At 44.9% G+C, this 24,418-nt stretch overlaps 1 protein-coding gene across 2 annotated transcripts in view; it reads left to right on the plus strand.

The window, feature by feature from the left end:
* NELL2 (neural EGFL like 2) overlaps window positions 1-24,418 on the plus strand; it is a 253,190-nt gene that overhangs the window by 169,254 nt on the left and 59,518 nt on the right. The window contains exons 14-15 of one of the 2 annotated variants that reach the window (XM_037009597.2): window positions 8,603-8,725; window positions 10,048-10,143. The exons of the other annotated variant lie outside the window; for it this stretch is intronic. Of the exons in view, the coding sequence (XP_036865492.2) occupies window positions 8,603-8,725; window positions 10,048-10,143 (219 nt within the window). The remainder of the gene's footprint in view (window positions 1-8,602; window positions 8,726-10,047; window positions 10,144-24,418) is intronic. 2 annotated transcript variants of the gene reach the window in all.

Genomic DNA, 24,418 nt, shown 5'->3' on the forward strand with positions numbered 1-24,418 from the left:
TGGACGAGGCCCGCTGGGGTCAGGAGCGAGCATGAGCCCGGGTTTGGGGCAGAACCGCAGACTCAGTCACCGCGGCCTCAGGCTGCAGGGGGCGCATCGGGGGTGAGTGGGTGGTACCGCAGCAGCCACGTGTGGCTTCTGCTCCCTGCCACGTAGTGGGCGTTCCGCCCTTTGCGGTCACTGAACACCTGCAGAGTCAGAGACGATGAGCAGGATTTCCTGGTGTGCGTTGTTTTCCTTTGAAAAGTGATACAACCCATTGTATTATGAATGATGCACGTTGTATTTTAAAATGTAAGATGTCCTCTGAGCATGTTAAGATGTGAGGTGTGCATGGAAGTCTGTGTCCTTATCTTTACTCCTCCTTCCTGGTATTCACATGGCACTTCCACCCTGACATTTGGACAGCACTTACTCCAGTTTTGTCACAAAGAACAGAGAACATTAAATTTAAAAGCTCGAACGTGTCCCGTTCTTTGTGTCGTCATGGAACAACGACTTGTTTTGGAGCATGGTGCACTTGAATTACGCATCAGCCCTTGTGTCTCCTTTTTGGGTTTCACTGTGGAGCACATTCAACACTGGTTACCAAGTACGTGTTCTTTACTTTTGACCTTCTCACCCTTTTATTCATCAGTTTCTGCTGATGCTGCTAAAAGATGTTAGAACATGTGAGCCCAATAAGGACATGATTAGTTCCATTTAATGATAATTGGCCTGGTATGGTTTCCAGGAATATATTGCATCATTAAAGCAGGAGCCACTTATTTGCAAAATCGGAATCATCTGGCTGCTAATATGCTTCTGTTAATGTAGCAGCGTTATCCGCAGGGAGAAAAAAGTATGTTCCTCGAATGTACTTGCAAAAAGATTTTGTTCTGATTTCTCCTGAATGGCTGCTTTTTAATGCTGTGTTTGAACTAGTCAGTCTGCTAATTCCAGTCTTAGAATGGGAACTTGCTAATTTTACTTCTTTAAAAGTAAAGTGAGTATGTCCCTGTGTGTTTCCATTGGTTACCTGACAGCCGACCTGTAATTTCTGAAGGGTTGGCAGTCACCTGTCCAGTTGTCTGTGCGCGTCCCCAAGTGTCTTTGTAGCTGAGGTAAGTGCCACGTTTGGTGCCTAGCAGCCTGCTCCCAACCAGGACTGGGCAGGGGCTTTGTTTATTCAGTTCTCCTGATTTTGGGTGCATCTGCTATTCTATGAAGTATTCCGTGCATCTAATTCTCATGTAGTGAGAACAGATTCTTGATTGAAAGCAAAATTTTCCTAAAACATTTGCATTTTAATGCAATAAATTAAAGTGGAGTGCATACATAGCGCTTGAATTCTGCTAGGTAATAAATGTCCACTTGGATTTGGGCTTCACTTTTTAAACATTTACTTAGCAAAATACTAATCGAAATAATGTAGGCAGAGATTTTGATTAGATTGACAAGAAAAGCAGTTCTGAATTTCATAAGCATTCACCGGGGAGACTCTATTGTCAGCAGCAGTAATTACAGTAGGTAATTGTGTCATTTGACCGGTTACAGACCATTGAATGTGACGGGCAGGGGACAGACCAGCTGTCACACCCTGTTAGCTTTCTCGTTCTGGGATTTGCAAAGTCACAGTAGGACTTTGGGTGAGTGGATGGAAAACAAACATAAACCAAGACTGAAAACAACTACAGCTTTTATACAGAGACTTTTCTAGAATACAGGAAGTGTGTATATCTGCAAAGCTGGAAGTTGCCACGGGCATTCCTGTCCTTCCTGTTTTTTTCTTACCACCAAAGGCTGCTGAGCTGGAAGCAAGTGCACCTGCAACCCCACTCTGCTGTTTCTCCACTGCGGCCTCAGATAAGCCATTTAACCTTCTTGCACCTCAGGTTCTTCAGGTGGTCGCAGAACATTCGGTGAAGGCTGCAACTGCTAAGGTACAGTCTTCCTTTTACACCTCTCTGCTTCTGCCCAGGAGGAATTCTCTATCAGGTGCTGCACATGCACCAATCAGGCTCTCATGAAGCTTCCATTCCCTTGAAGAAGACAGACCATAAATGCATGAGTGGATAGTTGTATACGGCACGGCCTTTTTATAGTATAACTTGGCACACTGTGCCGGGAGGAAGGAATCCCAGCAGGAAAGAGGTGTGGGCTGGAGCCCCTCTGGGGTACCGTCAGGGCTGAGGCCCGGCTCACGGGTTACCAGCATCTTGAGAAGGGGCACAGCAAGGCGTGCTGTCTGCTGGAGAAGCACAGGGAGGCTGGTGTGGCTGATGAGAGGGGCCGAGGGCGGCTTCACCGGGGCACGCGGGGTCTTGGCAGGCACTTGCATTTTATTCAGTGTGAAGAGGTCCCAGGGGAGGGTTGAGAGCAGACAGATGTCATGACCCCTCAGTTTCTGAATGAACCGTCCTGCCTGCTGTTTGAAATAAGAAGGCTACGGGTGTGTATATTCTCATTTTCAACAGAATATACTCAAATACGTTGGTGTATATATATGGTCATTTAAAACAAATCATGTCCTTTCAAACTTCGGGGGAAGATGTTTTGTAGAAGTTAGGGAAGACACGATTACGATTGAGGTGCTTTCAGTATCTATTGATTTTTTTTAATTAAAAGCTTTTTCATTTTACCTTAGATAAGGTAGAATTGGCAGGAATAATCACAATAGATGAAAAATTTGGTAACTTCTTTTGTGCTGGCAAGCTTGAGTTTCTCAACCCAGTTCAGGAAAGATTTTGCAATATGACAATTTGTTGCTAAATTTGATTAAACATAGAATAATGAGTACTTCTCTAGGTATCTTTCTCTCGAATAGTTGAGTTTGGACAGAGAGAGGAGAGCTCAGGAGTATAAATCCAGTTAGACCTGAAGTAAAGCCCCTTTGTAGAACTTCTCAGCATTCACGCCAAGAGCTTCTTATAAATTGTGATTTGTGTGGTAGAAAGTTAAATAGCATGGTCTCGGGGAGGTGAATTTTGTAATGGAGCTTATCTTTAAAGTTAAGTCCCTAAGTGGAAAGGTTGATGGATCTCCTTTGCCCCATAGACCCAAACCTTTAAAATCTGAGGAATCATTCTATTTTCTGTAAGTGGGAAGATAAAGAGTCAGAAAATGGTGTCTGATCCAAGTGTGGAAATCTTCTAAGATTATCTTAAAATGCACCAGAAAGACTGTGTAGGATGGAATACTGTAGTTGTTTTTTGCATAATTTTACATTTCAAAAGTTCCCTTTTATAATGCATTTGTTTTGAGACATTTTCTGGTGTAGTCCGTTGACTATGCTCTCTAATCTCATTTTTTGTAGGTATTAAAGCAGGGCAGGCCTCAGAGCTTTCAGAGAAAGAACAGGTCACGGGGCGTTAGGTGAGGATGATATTTCCTGCAGCACAAGTTTTCATCAGCTTAGTGAACACCTTTCTTTCTTCCAAATAAATATCAGTACAGGGAAAAGCCTGCCTCCTCCCAGGTTTAGGGGACCCACAAGCTTGAACTTTGACGTCTTCAGCGATGCATAGCTACTGGGCTGAATGGCATGTCCCAGGTATTCAGGGTGGGTACAGTGTGAAATGCAAAATGTCAGATGTTAAATATTCTGAGAAATTAAAAACTTTGATTTTATGTCTACTGAAGCGTGCCTGTGATTAAGTCATCCAATTTAGTGTACAAGCTTCTCCAATGTGCCAGGTCTCAGGGCAAAAACCGAGGAGTCAAAGATCTGGGTCAAGAGTGCGTGTCCCGAGGCAGGTCGTGATCACTGGAGAGTCGGGGCAGAGGGCACAGCCTCAGCAGTGCCCGAGGAGCGGCCTCATACCAACACGGAGACGTGCCTGCACGAAGGATCTCAGGGGCTGTCCATGCACCACCCACCTCTTTTAGCATCGCAGCTCCCAAGGACTCACAGGGCCACAGTCCCTCAGCTACAGTTTGGAAGAATGGAAAGTCCAGACAGCTCTAGAAATGGAATGTTTGTCTGCAAAAGTCATTTGGTAGCAAAATCTAATCCTATGTGAAGCGATTTCTCCTCTTTATCCAGTTTGGTATGAGCAGTCCTACTTTTACTACAGAAATGTTTGTGGGACTGCTGAACACTGCCCCAGGCCTCACAGGGGACTTTACTGCTGGGCTGTTACTAGGTCCATTTAACAGAGGAGGAAACTGTCACTTGGATTAAACAATCTGCCTGAGATCCGGCAGCTAGTAAAAGGCAGAGTCAGGTTGAGGCAATCCAGTCCCAGGTCCTGGCACTTCACCGCTACGTATCCTTGCTTTCAGAATTTAGGAGGGAATAAAGAACAAAGCTCTGTGGGTCTGATGGGCTTCACCCAAGTTAGACTGAGGGAGTTTTAAGGAAGGTTGTCTGAAGGAGGCCCTGTTTGATTGAAGTGGGTGGTGAGCAGGAGAGTCAGGCGAGAGAAGATGGTCAACGGCTCTCTGGGCAAAAAGCAGGGTCACATGTATGCAATATACAGGGAGTGGCGGCTCTGATCCTTGGCCTTTAGTAGAGTCCCCTCAAATGATGTTGAAAATAAAATGATGCAATGGAGAAGGTATGAACGGTACAGTTTGTTGAGAGCAAAGTGTCTTAAAGGTAAAAATAATGGCATGTCACTCAAAAGGACTACAAGGAGAGAGAATGGGGAGAGAGAAGGAGAGAGAATGGGTTGGAGAGAAAGATCGGGGTTTATCTGGAAGGGGATCCCGATGGTGGTCCACAGGGGCGCAGACCAGGGGGCAGTTTTGTCCGCACGAGGCCCTGCACGAATGCAGAGGTGACATTCAGGGCCGCATCTGGGCTTCTCCAGAGCAGTGGGGGTGGAGGTGGGGGCTGGAAGTGGGAACTGCCCCGGGAGTGGGGCCCAGGCGGCCTGGTCCCTGGACGTGGCGGCGGGAGGAAGGGAGAAATCTGTGGTGACCGGCCCCAGATTCCTGGCCGCGAGGAAGAGGCTTACGCGTCCTCTGCGGGTGGAAACCCGGGGACGCCCTGTCCTGCGGCCTGGATGGTTCCCTGCGAAGCGGCTGCGGGGGTCCGGTGCCAGGGGCCAGGGAGCAAGGCCGGGTCGGCACGGGGGAGAGAGCAGCGCGGCCGCCGCGAGCCGCGGCGGGAAGGCAGGAGGCGCGGAAGGTCGGGGCGCTGTTCGCCAGCAGGTCCCTGAAGGTCGTGCACGTTAGGCTGGGACATATTCATGACGATGTTTGCTCTGTAACAGGCCAGCGCTGGAGACCAATTTTGTGCCAGTCATTGTGTGGGATGTTGGGGGCAACTGTTGAATTAGATCCAAGGCTTTCCATCCAGGGAACAGATTGCGGCTGGGGAGTGTTCACTCAGTTTAATGTCAGTTTTATGCAGGTAACTGTTGAATCGCTATGTTGCATACTTGAAACCAATATGATATTATATATCAACTAGACATCAATAAAAGTTTTTTAAATTGGAATTCACAGATATAAAAAATATTAAATCTTGATTAAAGCAGCCATATACTAATATTTTTAATGAAGAAGGCTTAAAAAGAAGTACATTTGACTTTAATCTCAGATGTTATGTGACTGTGGTGTCAAGTGAACAATGAAATTTTCACTGAAGATGTGAAAGTAACATTGAAGTTTATGGATTGGATATTCTGAACATCAGATCTGAAATGTCCACTTATAAATATATGTGAAATAAAACTTGGAATTCATTCACTTACATTCTCACATGCTCTTCTCAAACAGTGGAACATAATACTGATTTAATTTTCATCTAAATACTTCCCTCCTTTTACTTAATTTTACTTATTATATGTTGAAGATGTTAGAGAAAGTATTTTAAAAAAAAGATGGGAGAGGCTGACTGGTAGGCTGTGTAAGAAGTTGACATTTGACCAAAACTGGATATGGAGAAGCAATAATTTACTATTTATTGAGCTGACCTTATAGAATATTTGCTCCTTGCTTCATTTAAATTGTTTTGTGAAGGACAAAGTTAATTCCTCTAAGAGACATTTTTAAAGGCTTTTTTTATAAGGTCACAGTTTAGTTGATGATTATAAGTATAACCTACTTAATTTTAATTACTGTTAAAAAATTTTAAGTGGTAGTGTAAACAAATTAATATTCTCTGTTTTCAAAACATGTCTTGCTATCTTAAATAATACTTGAAATAGCGAACTCAAGTAAAACTTCGTAGTAAAATCTATAAAGGACAGCTTAGGTTTTCAGTAACTTTCCGTGGCATCTGGTCCCCGACTGGGCAGGTTGGGGTCCCACTGAGTGGTGGCAGCAGAGAAAGCGTCCCCACCTTTCTCACTTGGTCTCTTGTTTTCTCAGTCTTTATTTCAAAAAGCATTCTTTGCTGACTTGAAGTACAAAGGAAAATATAAAATTCTTGCCCCGGAATTCACAATCCTGGGTGGGACATGAGGATGGAGAACCAGGGAGAAGACAGTGATGATGGAATGTAGTGACGGAGCCTAGTGGGTGGTACCTGGAAAACGGGGGGTGAGAGAGGTGTTTTCACACGAGACGTGACCTGCTAGTGTCATCTTCAAAAGTGGTAAGTTTCCTGGGAGGAGCCGCGAGGCTGGCTGGGCCCAGGAAGCATCGCGGGTGAGGGTGCCCTGGCAGCTGTCTTTGTTCTCGGATAGCTTAGGGGCACACTTGCCATTTCAAGGACCACAGAGAAAATGGCAGCAGAGGAAACTGGATCCCAGGTTGGGTGATGATTTAATGCTTATTGAAATTATCAGACTGGGAGCTAAACTGAACCTAGCTGGGCCTTCCTCTACCCAGGGAGTCACTTCTAATTAAGACAACAGTCAAGACTGGGATGAAACAACATCCAATCAGCAGCAGCCCACATAGAGATTCCAGGGCCCGTGCATGCTTTGCCCATATAAAGGTTTTCAGATCATCTGCACTCTTTGCCCATGTAGAGATTTATAGATCACCTGCAGCACTTTAAATAGCACTAGGAAAAAATTGGCAGCCGGTGCAATTTCAGAGTATAGATTTATTTTGCTCCAGGCAGCTGAACCCAGAGGTAGGGGGGCTGCCCATTCTGGTCTCTCTGAAATTTTACAGGGGTCCAGGCATAGCCCTGTTAAGAGACACATGTGTAACCCAGCCATTTCCAAGCTGTTACCAATATGCATGAATTTATGAAAACTATTCAATGTTCTGACACTAGATAATAAAGGTGGAATTGTGTACAATTTAGGGAAATTCAGCCAGGAGTTTGGAATGTGAGAGATCTGCTCATGCAATTCTAAAACTTTAGGGATTAAAATCTCTTTTTTCTGAAAGATTATTTGGGTATAATGTCTAAGAGATTTCTTACAGGGTCATAGTTAAAACTCTCATAACATTGTGTTTAGATAACACAGGACATAAAATCATGAAATGTTTATCTCTATTTATAAAAAAATTAAACTGCATTCTGTTTTAGTAGTTGAAGTAAGTGATTTTAGTCTAAGCTCAACTGCATATGCCAAAGGCAATATTTTTCAAAGTTACAGATACATTACTATAGAATTATATATATATATATATATATTTTCTGAAATGAGTTCTAAAAAGAAAAGCAAATATTTCTTTTTGCTTTGATGATCTACATCAATGAATTAGTGGTTTGATTAGTGTAAGTATATTAAAATACATACTTAACTGTAGATCGATCTGTATTGAATCTAAGTAGTAGTTAAGCAGCACCAGGTAGGGATTTTCAGTGCTGAGCTAATCTGTATGCATATCCTCACTTACATTTCATTTCCCACTCATCTGGATTTCGATGTTAGATCTGTTTTCTTTCTCACATTCCCTGTATTTGCTCCTTGCATTTCCCTTTTTGCTGCACACCGAGACAGAATTGTGAAGTTACCTAATACCTGTGATCTTGTGTGGGCTGCATAGCCCCCCCACACCCTGAGCTGCTGCTGGGACATCTCGAGGCAGCGCTGGAGGGGGAAGGACGTGGAGCCCCAGGGGTGCAGGAGGTGTCATACTGATGGTGTATTTTAAAGTCTGTATTTTCACATATTACAGAGGCGAGCCTGTCTTAGTAGAAGTGTGATACTTGGTAGAGAAAGGTCACTTACTAAGGATGTCAGGCATTCACCCAGTGGCTTGCATACGTGCCTTTGTGGAGTGGGTGTTAACCACCTGCCCACCTCCGAAGCATCCACTCCATTTTCCGGCAGGTCACGATCCACGAGCAGCAGCTTCACATGCTGTCCTGTTGCCCCTGCCGTGCTGTGGGGAAGCGTTGGGGGCAGTTTTATGTCCTGGGAGCAACTCCCCACACATTAACCACACAGACTGCGCCCCTGGCTGTGGGATCCACTGCTGAGAATTAATCCCCGTGCTGGTCCCTCCTCTCTGATTCCTTCCTACCATGATTGGGCCTTTTTTCCAAATCCTTTTGCGTTTGAGGTCTTTGGATATGTAATAAGCTGTGTGCTTCAAGAGGAATATGCAATACTTCAGGATATGAGCTCTTCTTTAACATATAATTTGTGTATTCTGTGTTTCTGAGACATGCTGTACAATAACCAAGATACAGATACACTTTAAAGTAGAGTGTCTCTGAAAATCTACCTTTGAGTAACACAATTATATTTATTCCTCATTTCAGAACATGATGAGTGTGTCACAGACCAGCATAGCTGTGATGAGAATGCTCTGTGCTTCAATACCGTTGGAGGGCACAACTGTGTGTGCAAGCCAGGCTACACAGGGAACGGAACTGCGTGCAAAGGTAGGGACAGATAATTCCTGTCTTTGAAGGAGGGAGAACTTTCTAGGATCTCTAGATTTCTGGAGGTTAGGACTGCAGGTTAGCTGTGTAAGGACCCTTCAGTTCCCGTGTGTATCTGCCGGGGCTGTCAAGTCTGGTAAGCAGTTTGCGTGTAGCATCTGCGTCCCGGAGTCCTGTGCTCTGCCGGTCAGCTGTAGCCTTGCGGGTCCCCATGGAAGATGCACATGTGGCCTGCTGGCTGTACCCTGTATGATCTGGGAGGTCTGCACTCTCAGTCTCGGCAAATCCTTAGTGACTGGGTGATCTTTTTGCCTGGGATACAGACAGGTTAGGACCTAAAACCAGAGAACCGAATGTCCTCTCCGGGCCCCTTCCTGCAATCAGCACCAGAACCTGAGATTTCCGCTTTACACTCCGAGAAGGTACATCCTAGCTAATGAGGGGAAGCACATGCCAGAAACTAGGGGAAGAGCTTTGGCCTTAATGCTTGGAACAAGCTGGTCTGGTTCCTCCACAACAGACCTGCCCAGCTGAGGGAGCAGCCCCCAGCCTCCCGGCCGAACAGCGAGCCGGCGCGGGAGCAGGAGCTTGCTCAGGGGCTGGGTCTCATCTGACCTGTTTTTGTCGCCTGCTTTGAAGGCAGCACATTTACTGGGACCAGCCTTGCGACAGCTCAGCCGTGGCTTCTCTTCCTACCACAGGGATCCCCCTGGCTCGCAAACCCACTCTAACACAAAGGCTTGCTGCCTCCCGGCCTGGCCTCAGAGGAATGCGAGATGTCTACCGGAGGCCCCTGCAGCATGATCTTACTGTTGCTAATTCATAACCAGAACTTTTTGGAGAATGGGGCATTTCTCTAATATTGTGGTGCTTGGCCAGGGTATAGCACGGTCAGAGCCTCATCGGATCTGCACAGGATTTGATTATTTTCTATTTCCTTACGTTTTTCTAGAAGGCAGTTTGCTCCTTAAGAAAACTGTATAGGATAGCTGCCATTTTTTAGCTTTAATTTCAGACTGTATTGGTACAATAAAATGCAGTCCTAATTTGAGTGCATTCCTATTGTTGAAGGTTACTGCTTTTTGTTAAGAAAGTACAGCATTTTATTTTGCGAGTGAAATATTTATTTAACATTGGGAAAAGTACTGTTTCACACATTGTGTTGGAAGTTTTACCTGTATGGGAAGTATTATATGAATGTGAAAATAATAGCACTTATAATTTGGTGTCCAATCTCCAAGGGAATAAAGCAAAACTGAGCTTGGAGTTTCTTGAACTACTTACTTCTAACTCTCTAAAATCATGCATCTGAATTATTTCAGCGTTTTGCAAAGATGGCTGTAGGAACGGAGGCGCTTGTATTGCAGCTAATGTGTGTGCCTGCCCGCAAGGCTTCACCGGGCCCAGCTGTGAGACAGGTAAGAATATCATTCTGTCTTCTACAAAACGAACTTGGATGCTAATGTGTAAAGTAACCCACGAGGAAAACAGTGTTTCAGGTTCCAAGCAGGCTCTCCAAGTGCAGCTGTTAATAAGAGAGTTCTAGAAGGGAGGAAGTGGGGAGTGTCAGAGATGCGCGTTTGCAGGGCATTTCCCTGAAGTCACTGTCAGGAGATTGTGCAGCTGTTTCAACTGGAAGAATATTGAGTGTTTTCAGGAAGATGTGTGACATTGCCCAGGATTTCATGACTTTGTAACTCATTTCACTCATTTGGAGCCCATGTTTTCCAGAATCTGTATGACTGTCTCAGAGCATAGAGTTCAAGCTTACGGCCAGCTCGCTTCCTAGAACACACAGCCTCCTGCACCCACATCGAGGGTTTTAATACATTTTCACCTGGCCCAGTCAGTGTCATCCTGGGACGGTTATTCACAGGGTATTAGAGTTTTTACACCTTAGTTATTCCTCATCCAAATCCATGCTGAACTTACTCTTTCTTATGGATAGTAACACTGGAAATCTGTAAAAATCTATATATAGCTTATGACCCAAAGTAAGAAGCTTTGTCATTGAAAAGACACCTTGAAGATAGAAGGCGTTTTGAACACAGCTGTTAATTAAAGTCATGTCAGTCATGTTTGGGTTGCTTTGTGTAAGTGGGCTCGGTGGTGGAGGACCTTGGAGAGTCCCTGCACTCTACAGGAGGCCGCTGGCTCGGTGACTGGCCGCTGCACCTCGGGGTGTCTCCGTAAACCCCAGAAACAGATGCAGTGTGTGTCCGGCCTCCATCCCACCTCCGTGCGCGGTTACCCGGCCCAGTAAGCTCACTGTGCCTGTCAGTTACCTATGGAGCTTGTTAACTTATTATAAATACAGGTTCCTGCTAATCAGCTATCGTAGGAATTATTAGATCAAAATCAGGCGTGTCCAGTGCAGAGGTTCTACAGTGTTTCTGTCCTGTGTTCTGCATCTGCACCATCAAGGTGGTCTCTATGGACGAGAGGTCAAGGGGGCACCGTGGTCTCCTGCATGTCAGCTCCTGTGGGTCCCGCGTTTTCTGGATGCACTGTGCCACTTCTGGTGCAGTCTGCCTACTGAAATACTGGCTTTTTCAGGGGCATATCAATGGGGTGGAATTTTGAAATAAAGGCTGTCCCAGAAAACCTGGGATGAATAATGACCCTGCCCAATTTCGCATCTCATTCTTCTACTAGGAAAAAAGTTATATAATGAGATTGTGAAATTCTGGAATGACATGAGATTAATGTGAGCAATGTAAAATTTAAAACTGGGGAGTTAAAAATAACCAAAGGATATTTAGCTTTCTCTATTTAATTATCCTTGAACTTTCATCTAGAAGAAGACAGTCCCAGACTTACTCTTAAGTCGCTGTAGCAGCCCAGGGCTTGAGAAGGACAGAGGTCGGTCCGAATCCTAGTTCGGCTGTCCCCTTGTCGTGTGGCCCTGGGCAGGTCACGGGACGTCTGTGCACACCACCTGACTACACAAGACCTTGCTCTTCCCAAGCCTCCTCCAGGCGTATTATCTCCATTTATGAATGAAAATATTGGGCCCAGAGAGCTTAACTTTTTTCTAAGGTCATACAGTTAGCAGCTGAATACAAAGGTCTTTCTCCTCCCAGACTAGGCTTTTTACCTGTATCAGTTTTCTCAGAGTTTCTTCGGAAGTCACTCTAATGGCAGAAGACAGAGAATACCTTCATCCAGGGGGTCCTGAACTGGCCCACCGCAAGGATTAATAGAGTCTATTCAGAAAATCGTGTTGAATCGTAAAGTCTCCCTCATTTCCAACCTTACTGTCTGAAAATATGCAGCTTACTGTGGAATAAAGCTGGAGCTCTGGTGCAGGGGTCAGGAGCCTTCTGGAATCTCTTGGCCCAAGGCTGTATTTCACGGTTTGAGAATCAAGGCACCCGTGCCTGCGATCTGAGAAAAGGTAAGAAAAACACTTGCCTCAAAGCCCCTGTCCCAGGTAACGCTCCACGCTCGATTCTCACCCCTCCCCTCCCAACCCACCACTTTTCTTAGTGGAGTTATAAATGGAGTTAAAAAAATAACTTTAGATGAGAAGAGACCCACATGAAATAATTTATTCACCTCTTAATTCAACAAATGCTTATTTAGGATCTGTTATATGTTGAGCACTGCTCTAGAAATAGGATATAGCAGTAAACAAAACTGAGGCCCTGTCTGCGTGCGAGGTGTGCTGGGGTAGAGGAACCGTAAACAGGAAAATAAATGAAGACGTAAAGTATTGTCAAGTAACAACAGGTGCTATAGATAAACTTAGTTCGTCAACGCCTGGACCTTACATATGATGGGCATTGCCATTACTGACAATTCATTAATAAAGGTAACAAAGAAGCTTCTGTGTCAAGTCCCAGCATTGAAGTGGGTGATATAAAAAGTGCATCGCTCACTCTCATCTCAGTGCGATATGTCAGATGTGGTTCATGGGAGGATCTGAGGGGGATCGGACTGGGATTGTTCAGACTGGGACCCTGGCTCTTGCCATCCTAGGGGAGACCACACTCAACAGCCGGCCTTTAGAGCCCCCCGAGAAGAGGGCCACAGAGACAGCAGGGGGAGTGCATACCCGCTGCCCCGGTCTCCTCACCTCACGTCCCGCTGGGGGGAGCCGATCCCCGGGATCCACGGGGCCTGAAGGGCGGCCGAGCTGAGTGTCCGGGAGGAGGAGAGCGGCTTGGTGTGAGCGTCACGCCGGTCCTCTGCCAGATGTCTGTCATTGCTGGTTCCGTGTAAACAGGCGGGCCGTCTTCTGAGTTTCTCTCATACTCAGAGGAGCTCCGAGTCACTCCGCTCCCCGTCACTGCCTCTGTTCCCCTCCATACGGTGCTTGACCCGGAACTCCTGGACCCCTCCAGGCCCGTCGGCAGACTTCGGGGGCCTGTGAATTCTCTGTCTGTGCCCATGCAGGTTTCTCTGCAGAGAGAGCCAGAACTTCTGAACATTTCAGACAGGCTTTTAAATTTTCCAGTAATTAAGAACCACAGGGAGAGAATCTTCCATGATTCACAAAGAGAACCTACTGCTATTTCATTCTGTGTGTGGTGCCTGAATACCCAGAGCCTCCCAGTGTGTTTCTTTGGGACCCTTAGACCCGGAGGCCGCAAACCGAGCTCCGTCCCTCCGATACTTGTGCCTCCTCTCCTCCTTCAGGCACCGGCACCTGCTTCTTGGCTTCTGCTCTTTGTTTCAGTGAGTGGCGCCTTACCCACCACGTTCTCTCGGCCAGCAGTCAAAGATCACGCCCCTCTTTCTCCCCTCCTCCTCCATCAAGCCCTCTGGCTTCTCCGGGGTCCATTTCTTTCCAGCCCAGCTGGCACGGCGGTACACAGGGGCCCTGGGTGTATGCCCACGGGATATCGGAGCACAGATATGCTCAGTCTCCCCCCACTGGGAAACCCTCAGTGTCTCCCCTTGACCTCGGCATAAAGGTCACATTTCGTAACATGACGAATAAGGCCCTTTGAGATTTGGCCCCTGCTTATCCACCCAGCTTTCAGCCCCTTGTCCGTCCATCTCCTTGCCTCATCTCCACCCCCAGCGCACTGAGTTGGGTGGGGTGAAAGGTGTATCTTGAACACTTTTGGATATTTGAGACATAGTATAAGGCCTGCTCCACAAGCATTTGGTGAATAAATAAACGTTCAGGCCTTCAGGGCCCTGTGGTCCTGTGCTCTCAGGGCAGATGGAGTCATCGGGGCACAGAGAGGTAGGTGACTTACGGGAGATGTTTCACCGTAGATGCAGGCCTGCAGTTTGGCATCAGCCCTTCTGACGGCTGGTCCTGTGTTCCCTCCCTCCCTTACCCCTCCCTCCTCCCCTCTCTCTGCTACTCCCGGGCTCTATGCTCAGGGCTTCCCCCTGCCCATCCCTCAGGAGGTCTGTACCTTTCAACTGCCCGATGGCCCTGTTGTGCCCAGTAGTGAAGACCGTGGCAGTGTTCCCCTCCCTAACAGGGAAGCATCCAGTTGTCGAGGTACCTAAGTACAGGACTGACCCAAGCCCTGTGTGCTGGGGTGGGTGCTGCCTGATACCTTAGAAGGGGGACTACTGATTCCTGGCCCTGGGGCCTGTGTCCGGCCCTCGTGGCGGGATCCACAGGGATGCAGTAGTAGGATTTACTGGTGTGTTGGACGTTGATCTTAACGTGCATGATGCTTACCCTCTCTTGTTACTTTCCTGACAGTCTCCCCCAAACCCCTCCCCCTTATTTATTTAGTCTGTTTCTGCCTGACCCTCTTAGTGGAATGGATGAGCCCTCTTACCAGCTTCACAGAGGAGCTATGTGTGTGCTTTTTACTGAGAAAAATTCATTTTTCATGGCCTTGTTTTTTAGCACTGTGTAAAATCACCCACATGTACAGCTGACTTCATTTTTAATGAAACACCCTAGTATTCCATCAGCTGTTTGACTTGGATTTACCAGGGTGATTATTTCTTGGAAAAGTCAGTAAAATGTATTAGAAATCTATGTGCTGAGGTTTAACAGCTCTATCACTGCCATCCTGTATTTATTACACAATTGCTAAACGTCAGCAAACATGCGTCTGATAGTCTGATGAATATGCAACGCCGGCTTAGCACACTGAAAGTAAATCTTCCAGTCATGATTTAAGGCAGAGCTCGAAAAGATTTGACAGGCTCCTATAAGTAACTGCTAACTTTAGCCAAATTAAAATGTTTATAACTGGGAAAAGTTTGTATCAAATGGCAAAGCTAAAAAAAAACTATGCTGTGATATCAAAGAAAAGGAGATGAGGCATTTTGGTGTTAAATGGCTCTTTTTTTTTTTCCCTGTGTGTAAAATATGGGTTTTTTAACCACAGATCAAAACTTGAGGTGAGATTTTAATTATTTTTAGTGAGTAGTTAAATGAATATAAATTTAAGTTGCATTCCTAATCTTTTTAAATCTGTAGTTTCCAAATGATAAAATGAATCATGAAGCATATATGAAAGTTTCTTTACTTCAAAGATAACTCCAATTGATTGAAGCTGATTGGTTTTTAAGTTTATATTATTACTGTTAAAATATAGGTAGTAAAAATCCTAATTCATTTATAATACAGTTATTTTTCTAGTAGTATGTACAGTTATCATTTATTATTCATGTCAAATATTATTAAATTTCCTGACAGTTAAATTAGCACATTTTTCATCATGAAAGGACTATATTGATTAAATTTCATGAGCATTTAACTTTTTTTAAAAGGCATATTTTTCAGAAGTTTTACATCATTTTATGTCATTTTACGTGGAAAGACCGAAAAAATTCAGAAGCAAGAGAAAATTCTCAAAACATTACTGAAATAGCATACCTTTTTTTACCAATGTGACTCACAGTGAAATTCCATTGCAAAAAAATGTGTATCTTTTTGTGGGAGAAGAGGAACATTTGAGTAGAAATCTGAGATGACTTAATATAGTCAAAAAAGAAAAAAGAACTTTAGATACCTTTGCTTTACCAGTAAGGGTGGTCTTTTTTCAGCATTATTTTGACTTTAGCCAAACAAATACAAACTTCCCATACAAAAACTATTAAATACATTTACTGTGATCAAGAAAACCAGGGATGAGGTCAGCTCCGCCTCTGATCCTCTGAGTATCCTTTAAGGCCACTCGTCCAGCTCTGACTTTCTCGAGGGCAGAGACGAGACGCAGAGCAGCGCCTCCGTGGCTTCGTGACACGGGGACACCTGGACACGTGGAGGGACGCTCACCTGCCTGCACCGGGGTCTCCAGCCCTTCCTGCTGGGACTTCCCTGCTCGTCATGCGTGGTCTCTGGGGACAACAGCAACTCATTACATTTGATGGGTGACTGTGCACTAAAGAACTTTGGATGAAATAGGGGTTTAGATCCCAGTGTTAACTTTTTCTATTATAATATGTTTTTGAAAAAGAAACAAACCAAAATCTCCCACTGAAGGCTTTTTGACCATACCCAGCACGTGCACTGACTTGAGCACCTAAGGCAGAGCTGCTCCTCACTCTTCGTGCCGGCGATCCTCAGCCTCTTTCAGACGGCCCCTTAATTCCCTCATGTTGTATTTGGTCCTCCTTGAAGGCTGGCAGCAGTGGTCAGGACCACACGCGTGGGGGCCGGAGAGGCCTGAGTCCTGGGCTGCTGCTGGTCAGCTGTGCCGCCTCTCCTATGTCACTTTCCACATGCATGAAGTGAGGAGGACGATCATGTCTACCCTGTGAGTTTGTCCCGGAGGGTCAATGAAGTAATGTAAGCAAGGCACACAGCTCCATGTCTGGGACACTGTTAAGTATCAGTAAATGATACCCGATGTGATCGTATTACACATTTGAGGAAACATTCTATGTACAGAACCGTTTGAAGCTTTTAGACGTCTTTTTGTTGATGAACTTGAGATATTATAAAATAAGGGTTAAGAATAAGACATGACTCTAGTTTTCTTGATTCATTTATAAACCAGCTTTAAGTGTAACTTTACTCTCATGGTTTAAAGCATTTCATTTAGCAATTTGTATTCTTTACATTCACTTAGAATTGCTCTATTTTAGTTGTAATGCAAATATTAAAAAGTTAATGTTTTATGGAAATCTAAGTCTTTGTATTACACAAGTAGTTAAAAGTTCTCAATGTTAAATCTCAAAGTCATTCTTCCAAGTCCTTCAGGTTAATTAAAAAAAATCTCACTCTTTCTGTGTATTGGTCATATATAATAGATAAGAACTCTGATGCAGAAATGTATCTGACTTTTATTATAAGGCCTGTTTAATTAACACTGGAGGTGAGGGTGCATCGTGGAGTTAGTGTGAGGAGAAGAGACGGCTTTCAAGCTGTTTAGAGGGCAGGTCTCCGAGAACAAAGCCGAGTGGAGTTATCTGGGAATTTGAAAAAGATATTCACTTTGGCTTAAAAATACTAATTTTTTTTCCCAACAGCTCACCTTTGAGTATAACTTGTATTTACCCTTGAATTCCTATCATCCATATCTCCCCTGATTTTTCATTCAAAGCAAACCAAATAAAGTCACTTTTTAGACTTTCGTTTGATATTATTCTAAAATTAGTTGACTGAACACTTCATTAATATTTTGAGTAAGACTGGTATGAAATTCAAAAAGACAAAGAGCATATAATGAAAAGTAAATTTCCTTTGTACCCCTTACTCACTCTTTGCATTTTTTACCTTAACCATATATCGTGGAAGTCATGCTGTCAATACATTCTCCTCGGAGCCATTCAGGTAGGAGAGCCGGTGTTGAAGCTCAAACAGCAGGCACACAGTTGTAACTCTGTAGCAGCCCAGAATAGCTCACATCTGGGAGCAAGAACTTTGGCCTTTGGGCATCCCCCTGCTGTGATTGACAATGTGCTGCAGCTTCTCATTCACACATTCTGAATACTTTTCTGCATTCTTAAGCTGATGAACTTTGATTCATTAGAAGTCTGATAGAGGGGGTACAGGCTTGGTATCCTGGAGACATTAGAAAATGATAAAGGTAGGAACAGCTGTCTGGGATTTAGTCTTCTCTAATTCAGAGAGTATCTAGGATATAATGTTTCATTTATACTCAAGTTGTTTTTCTCATATTCCGTTTCTTCCTTCTGTGTTTCCTTTCTTCCTGCAGCACCTGCGTCAGCACACCCTTCACGTCTGTCTCTGGGCTATAAACTCTAAGTCCCAGTCCCAAATGCGTTTGTGCCATTGCCCTCCGTGGCTGGTTAGGTGGGGAATTCTAGGCGGCTTTGTATGAGCACCACGAAGGGAGCCTTCCATTGCTTTTCAGGCCTCTGAGGTTTCTGTTTAGAGGTCTGGTGTCACCTCTATTGTAATTATCTGAAAATACTTTTCATTTTAATTGCTTTTAAGATCCCCCTTTTCTCATTTGTGGTTTCAATGCATGTGTCTGGGTATGGATTTATTTTTTAATCTCGCTTGGGGGTCCTTTAGATCATTGAATTTGAGCAGTCATCTCTTTCAGTCTTGGAAGACACCCATGCGTTGTGTCCTGGAGGACTGCTTCTCTCCCATTCTCTCCGTTCTCCCCTCCGCACTTCCTAAGGGATGTCTCTGCGACCTCCTTTAGTTGTCTCCGTCTCTTTTTCTCTCTGTTCTGTGCCCTTTGTGGTTCCGTCATCTCCGTACCCCAGCCTATCTGAGGTGACCTCCTTTCTTTGTCTAATCCTTTCTTTAGCTTACCCACTGATTTTTCTCCTTTGGTTCAGTAACTATCTTCTTCATTTCTCAGAGTTCTCTTTTTAAAAGTTTTGGTACTTTTCCTCTTTGTTCTTATTCTTTTCTTGTGGTTTTGATTCCTTCCTTTATGTCTTTGACGATTTTAAACATATTACATTGCATTCGAATGTTGACCAGGTTGCTCTGTTTCTGAAGCTCAAGGGGCGTCTAAAGATGTCTTCCCTTGTGTCCGCTGACTCTTCCCGAGACGCAGTGTTCCTTCATGTGTTCTGTAGTTCCGATGTCTGGCCTTATCCTCACTGAAGCATTGCCCGTGAAACTTGAGGTCTTTTCCTTGCAGAGAACTTTTGCATTTGCTTCTGCAGGTGTATCATGACTATTACAATCAATACTTGTGTTAATTTCTTTGTCAAGTTGTGCTCCACACAGGTGGTAGGAATTTGAACCCCCAAACTCTAAAGAGCAAACTCTTTTTTTCTCCCCATCCAAATATGAGCAAGAATAGCGTGTCTTCTCCTGACCCCCTGGGCTAGTGGGTGTTCATTTGTGCGTGTGTTTCTCTCCTTCACCTAAGCTGAAGGGGGCCCCGCAAGCATCCTGTTCCGTGTTGGAGTCTTGGACCTTGTGTAGGACAAAGTCCTGCTTATTCTCACCATTTGGGCCATAAAATCACTTAATCTGATGTCATATAAGAATTTCCATTTTTTTTTTTTTTTTAAGAATTTCCATTTTTAAAATGGAAATTTTAAAATTTCTACAAGCACCATGTGTTTAGTTACAGATTTAATATCATATATTTTAAGCCATGTGTTTGCAGAAAGATTTTCAGGTTATGCAGTTCTCAGTACTGCTGGAATCTGAAGGAAAGTCACCCATTTCAGACTCAAGTCTGATTTTGTTGATGCTCAGTGACTCACACACGCTCATCAACCTGCGGACTGCGGAGTGGAACCCACGGTGGCAGAACGAAAATGAGGCGGGACCCGGGGAGGCACGACGGTAATACGGATGCTGCAAGGAGGTCGCTAGGGAGGGAACAGGTGTGGAGCTGCTTTTCCTCTTCACAGAGTTCCTGACGCTTCCAAAGACAGTCTGTGCTTCTGTCCAGACGTCCTCATTTATCGTCAGTTTCGATTTCCTTCTCCTTGTCAGTTTTCTGGAAGAAGCTGCTGGGACGTAGGTGTGAAACACCCATAGCGGTCAGCTTCATCCAGCTGATAGGCGACTCTTCCTGAAGAATACACTGTTTTTTGAGAGAATATAACATATCGTAGATTTTTTGGTTTTTTTTTTTTAGATTTTAAGTAAAATGTGGTGCATGAGGATAGAATTAAATATCAAAGATGGGTATAGAGCAAGTCAAAGAAGATGAATCAGATTTGCAAGTGATAGATTGGGGAGGGTAGCTCATATGACAGAACCGAAGTTCAAAATTGTTCAGATTAGAGGAATCAAAATAACACTATTTAACATTTAACAGACATTTAAAAGCACCTCCTTTAATTGTTCTGCTTTCAACTCTCAAATAAGGCCACATTGCTTCTACCCATGTTTTATTTTTAGATTCTTAATTCTGACCTCCTACGTTTCAGGCCCCCACCTGCTGCCCCCCTCCATGCCCTCTGGTTTTCTTTTCCGTAGTTCTCCCATCTCTCCCCTCTCTCGTCCCTTATCCCCATTCCTTCCCCCTGGGATATGGCTTCTTTGAGAGCAGAAGTGAAGCCTGAAATTTTGTGTATCACGTGGGGCTTAGTGTCATGCTTTGCATATAGGAGGCACTTGATGAATATTAATAAAATATAGATACACTCTTGCATACGGGTTATAGAAAACAATTGCACAAGATAGAGACCAACTTTAACAGTCTCATGCTTCCTTTGACTGCTGGTTCCAGGTTAAATATGAGCCAAGTATAATGTGCTAGTTCCTCAGCAAAATGGTGGAAATAGTTTGCAAAACAACCTAGGTAAGTCTCCTTGAATTACTTGACTTATTCCAACACATGTTCACTTTGACCAACAGATTTTGAGAGGCTGTTGGCCAGTGGGAATGTGATCAGAGAACAGTCAGGGGCGATAAAAGCTGGTGGACCTAACAGGACCGCTGAGTAAGTCCTAGATGTTTAACCAAGAATGAGAAAAATAAGAAAATTGAAAGGGGGTATGAAAACGATCCTTAAACTAGTATGTAGATTTTAGATTAGATTGTTATGTGTAGCTCTAGTGTGCAAACCTAGTCAAGTTACCAGGGGGCAATTTGAGCTCCAAATAAAAATGCACTGATCACAAGAACTGTGTGAGAGTGGATGGACCTGCCCACATGTCCACGCAGAGTCTAGGTGACCAGGGCTGGGAGCACTTAGATTCCCACACTGGGTCTGGATGGCATTGGCTTATTGGAACAATCTGGGACTGTTCTTGTTATAATTTTTCAGAACAGTAGCTATTTCAAACTACACGTCTAAGGCGCTTCCTCTAATAATAAGGAGGCGTGATGTGGCATGGTGGTTGAGGGTTAAGAATGAGCTTGGAACAGGGCTTTCTGGGTGCAAATCCATGCTCGGCCACTGACTACCTGTGCAGACTGGGGAAGTTGCTTAATGTCTGTGTGTCCCAGTTTCCTTGTTTGGGGATGGAGTGATACGATCACGCCTATTTTATTGTGTTGTTGAGATTACAAGAGTTAATGCATGCAAACAGCTACAGCAGTGGCTCACTGAATGTCAGCTTTCATTATGGCCTTACCTTTAGACCCTCCGGTAATCCTCTAAAGTAGTTATTATTACCCTGATGGGGAAACTGAGGCTCAAAAGTAATATCTTATCTGGGCTGTCCAGCCAGTAAGGTGGAGATATAAGGGATCATGCCCAGTGCTAGTGACTAAAAGTGATCTGTGCTCTTTCTGCTCTGATATTTGGCCTCCATTGTACCATAAAGATGATTAAGTGCCTTTGAAATGGCAGCAAACTTCGTGGAATACAGATGCCAAATTATCTAAATTAAACATTTATTAAACTCCTGTGCTGGCACAGTGCAACGTGATGTGTATGAAAATGCAGAAAGTAAAATGCAGTACTTTTGTCTTGGGAGTTTCTCTCTCTGTCTAATGCAAGGGAACATTTTATCTAAAGGACAAGAAGAGACCAGGTGGGCACAAAAATAATAGCAGTACCTTTCTGTGATTGCTAACTACGATCTCGTGTGGTTTGGTGAACCCAGAGGAAATTGCTGTCAAGAAGAATGAATTCTGGGGCTGCAAACCCTTGGTTGTAATTTACGGGGGAGGCTGCAGGGTAAACTCCCGGGGGGGACCGGGGGGGCCGGGGGAGCAAGCAAACAGCTGATTAAATGTGTGAAAAGTACACTCTTCAGTGTTAGGGTTTTCATTGCCAATTTTCTCAATATTCACACCTAAAGATAATTATGAGCCTGAGTAAGAGTGAACTTGGACCTCTTGTTAAATAAAAAACCTTCACAAAACAAGTTAAAGGAATTCTCTGATATTCTTAGTCTTTTAAGACGTGGCGCTCTGTTGTCCTTCTTAGATGTGGTGCGTTCTCATTTGCCCCCAGCAGCCTTTAGAATATAAATCACTCATTCAAGCATGTTTTTTTTCCTTCAGATTTTTAAAAGGCCCCGTCTTAGCCTTACTGTTGTCGTTTTTATATAAAACCGAGTGTATTTTTACTACTTCTTACCATTCTCTTTAAAAATGTTTCATTAAAGGAAAATAAAATGAGTTGACTGCAACTGTTTGCATTTCTTACTGCCTGAAAATCAATCAATCTAATGGATTATGTAAACACGACAATTTGTTATTCATTATGATCTTGGCTGTGACCATTTATAACCAAGAGAAATTAATTAAAATACAGATGAGTATAAACCGTCCTGAAAAGGCCAGAATCAAGAGTAAGCTTCATGTAGCAGGATGCCAAGCCTTTCCTCAGTGAATAATGTGAAGGGAACTCTCTCCATAAATCATAAAACTTAATTATAAACCAAAGGGGTGCTGCATCTCTGTTACACAGATAATTGTGCCCTTTACACTGAGGCAAGGTTTAGCAAGTGTCTAAAATCAGTTAGATTGGAATCAGTCAACTAATTTGAGTTTACGTAGAAGAATGGGGAGAAGGTAGATTTTGCTGGGATTATTAATAAATATAATACATTATCTGAGATCAGATCTTTATATTGGTTTTACAGCTTTGAAAGGCCAATGGAGCCACTGGTTGTACATCTGTACTGTGTTTGCGTTCGCATACGTACGTTAGACCGCAGCCCTCCGCTGGAACGACGCTCTTGGAAAACAGCTCTGGCTTCTTGATCACTATTTCCGAAGTGTTCACATTTCCTGAACTTCCTGCAGCATTTGGTGTTATTAACGAGATTCTTCCCAGCAGCCACCCTTTTCTTTGGTCTCCCTGACATGACATTTTCTCTGCACTGTATTATCCCAGTAACCTTATGTAGTAGGTGTTCTGACTTGTCTTTTTGGAGGAAAAGGGAGAAGTGGGTCCCCTGGGGGACATGGCCGTGAAGCGGCGGAGTTGGGGCCGCCCGGGCAGCCTGAGCCCAGGGCCCCTCTGCGCCGCCGCCCTGGCCCCGCGTGTGATCGGAGGCCGCTGTGCTGCTGTCCCGCCCGGTCGCCCGTGTCCGCGTTTTCCTTACTCTTCTCATCTCCCGAATGTGGGGATTAAATCACACATTAAGTGGATCATCTCATTTCTTTCTTAACACAACCTCCTGGGGCTCAAGCACCCTGTCTTCTAAGGGGGTCACACTGCCAGGCGCTGCCTGAGCAGGACTCCCGCCCCCCAGGGCTGCTCTGCTTCCCCCTCGCCTGCGGCCGCCTCTGCCCCCCTCCCCAGAGGGCTCCCCTCCCTCCGCCCTGGGGCTGTCGCCTCCTGCCCTTCTGATCCTGGCACTGCCCTGGAAGCGCAGCAGGGCGGAGCGCAGGCGGCAGGACTGTGGCCGGGGCTGCCGTGCCAGAGGGGAGCCGGCATGAAGGGGGCCCGTCTTTCAAACCTGCTTCGCTCCTTCTCTCCCGGGAGTCAGAGGCAGACTCCCCATGAAGCTAACGGAGCCTCTGCTCTTCCCCCTGGGCCCCCTCCAGGCCTCAGGGGAGCCCCCGCATGGCGCTCCCCTGACCAGGTGTCTCTGCAGAATCCACAGTGATGCATTTTTGTATCTCTGTCCCGAAGGGGCCCTAGGAGTACCCAGGACCCTGGTCCCGCAGACCCACTCCCGCCCGGGGCTCATTCTCACCAGATGCAGTGCCCCTGCCTCGACCCCTGCAGCTTCCATTCTCTCTAGGCTCGGCCTGTGCCCCACGGCCGCCCCCTCCCTCTGTGAAAGCTCCCAATTTCAAACCTGGAACTCTCTCTCCCTCTCAGACCCCACAGCCTCCCCACCCATTTTCTGGGAGGAGGGAGAAGGAGAATCACTTTTCACACCCAAGATCCTTTCTTCTGTTATGACATGTGCCACTCTCCTATCATGTAAAACAACTTCGATTATTATTTTGAACTGTCTTTTAAAATTTCCTGACACATCAGCTGGTCATTATTGAAATCTTACCATATGCCCAATGCTGTTCTAATTGTTTTACACTTATTAACTCATTTTAGTCATAAAACCAACACTCTGAGGTGGGTGTAATTATCTCCATGTTCATTTAAAAGCCAGTGCTTAGTGAAGTTAAACAGTGTGCCCAAGGTCACTGTAGGCACAGGGCAGGCACTTGATGTAAACAGCGGCACCTGAGCAGACACGCACGCAGGACCTGTCTCCGTTCTGCTGTCCAGTCGCTGTTCCAGAGAAACTTGTGACCGTCCACCCACAGGGATCCTTGCCTTCAACAGCCACATCCGTGCCGATTTCATACCACCTCCCTCCAACTACCTTGTATTGTTACTAAGCCTGAAGCACAAGAATAGTGTGTTGTACTCTTGTGAAACTTAGTTCAATGATTCATGGACATCAGTCCAGGAATAGACAGCTTTTGTGGCTAAAAACCAGTTTGGGTCACAT

The sequence above is a fragment of the Manis javanica genome, chromosome 15, assembly GCF_040802235.1.
Source record: "Manis javanica isolate MJ-LG chromosome 15, MJ_LKY, whole genome shotgun sequence".
Classification (NCBI taxonomy): Eukaryota; Metazoa; Chordata; class Mammalia; order Pholidota; family Manidae; genus Manis; species Manis javanica.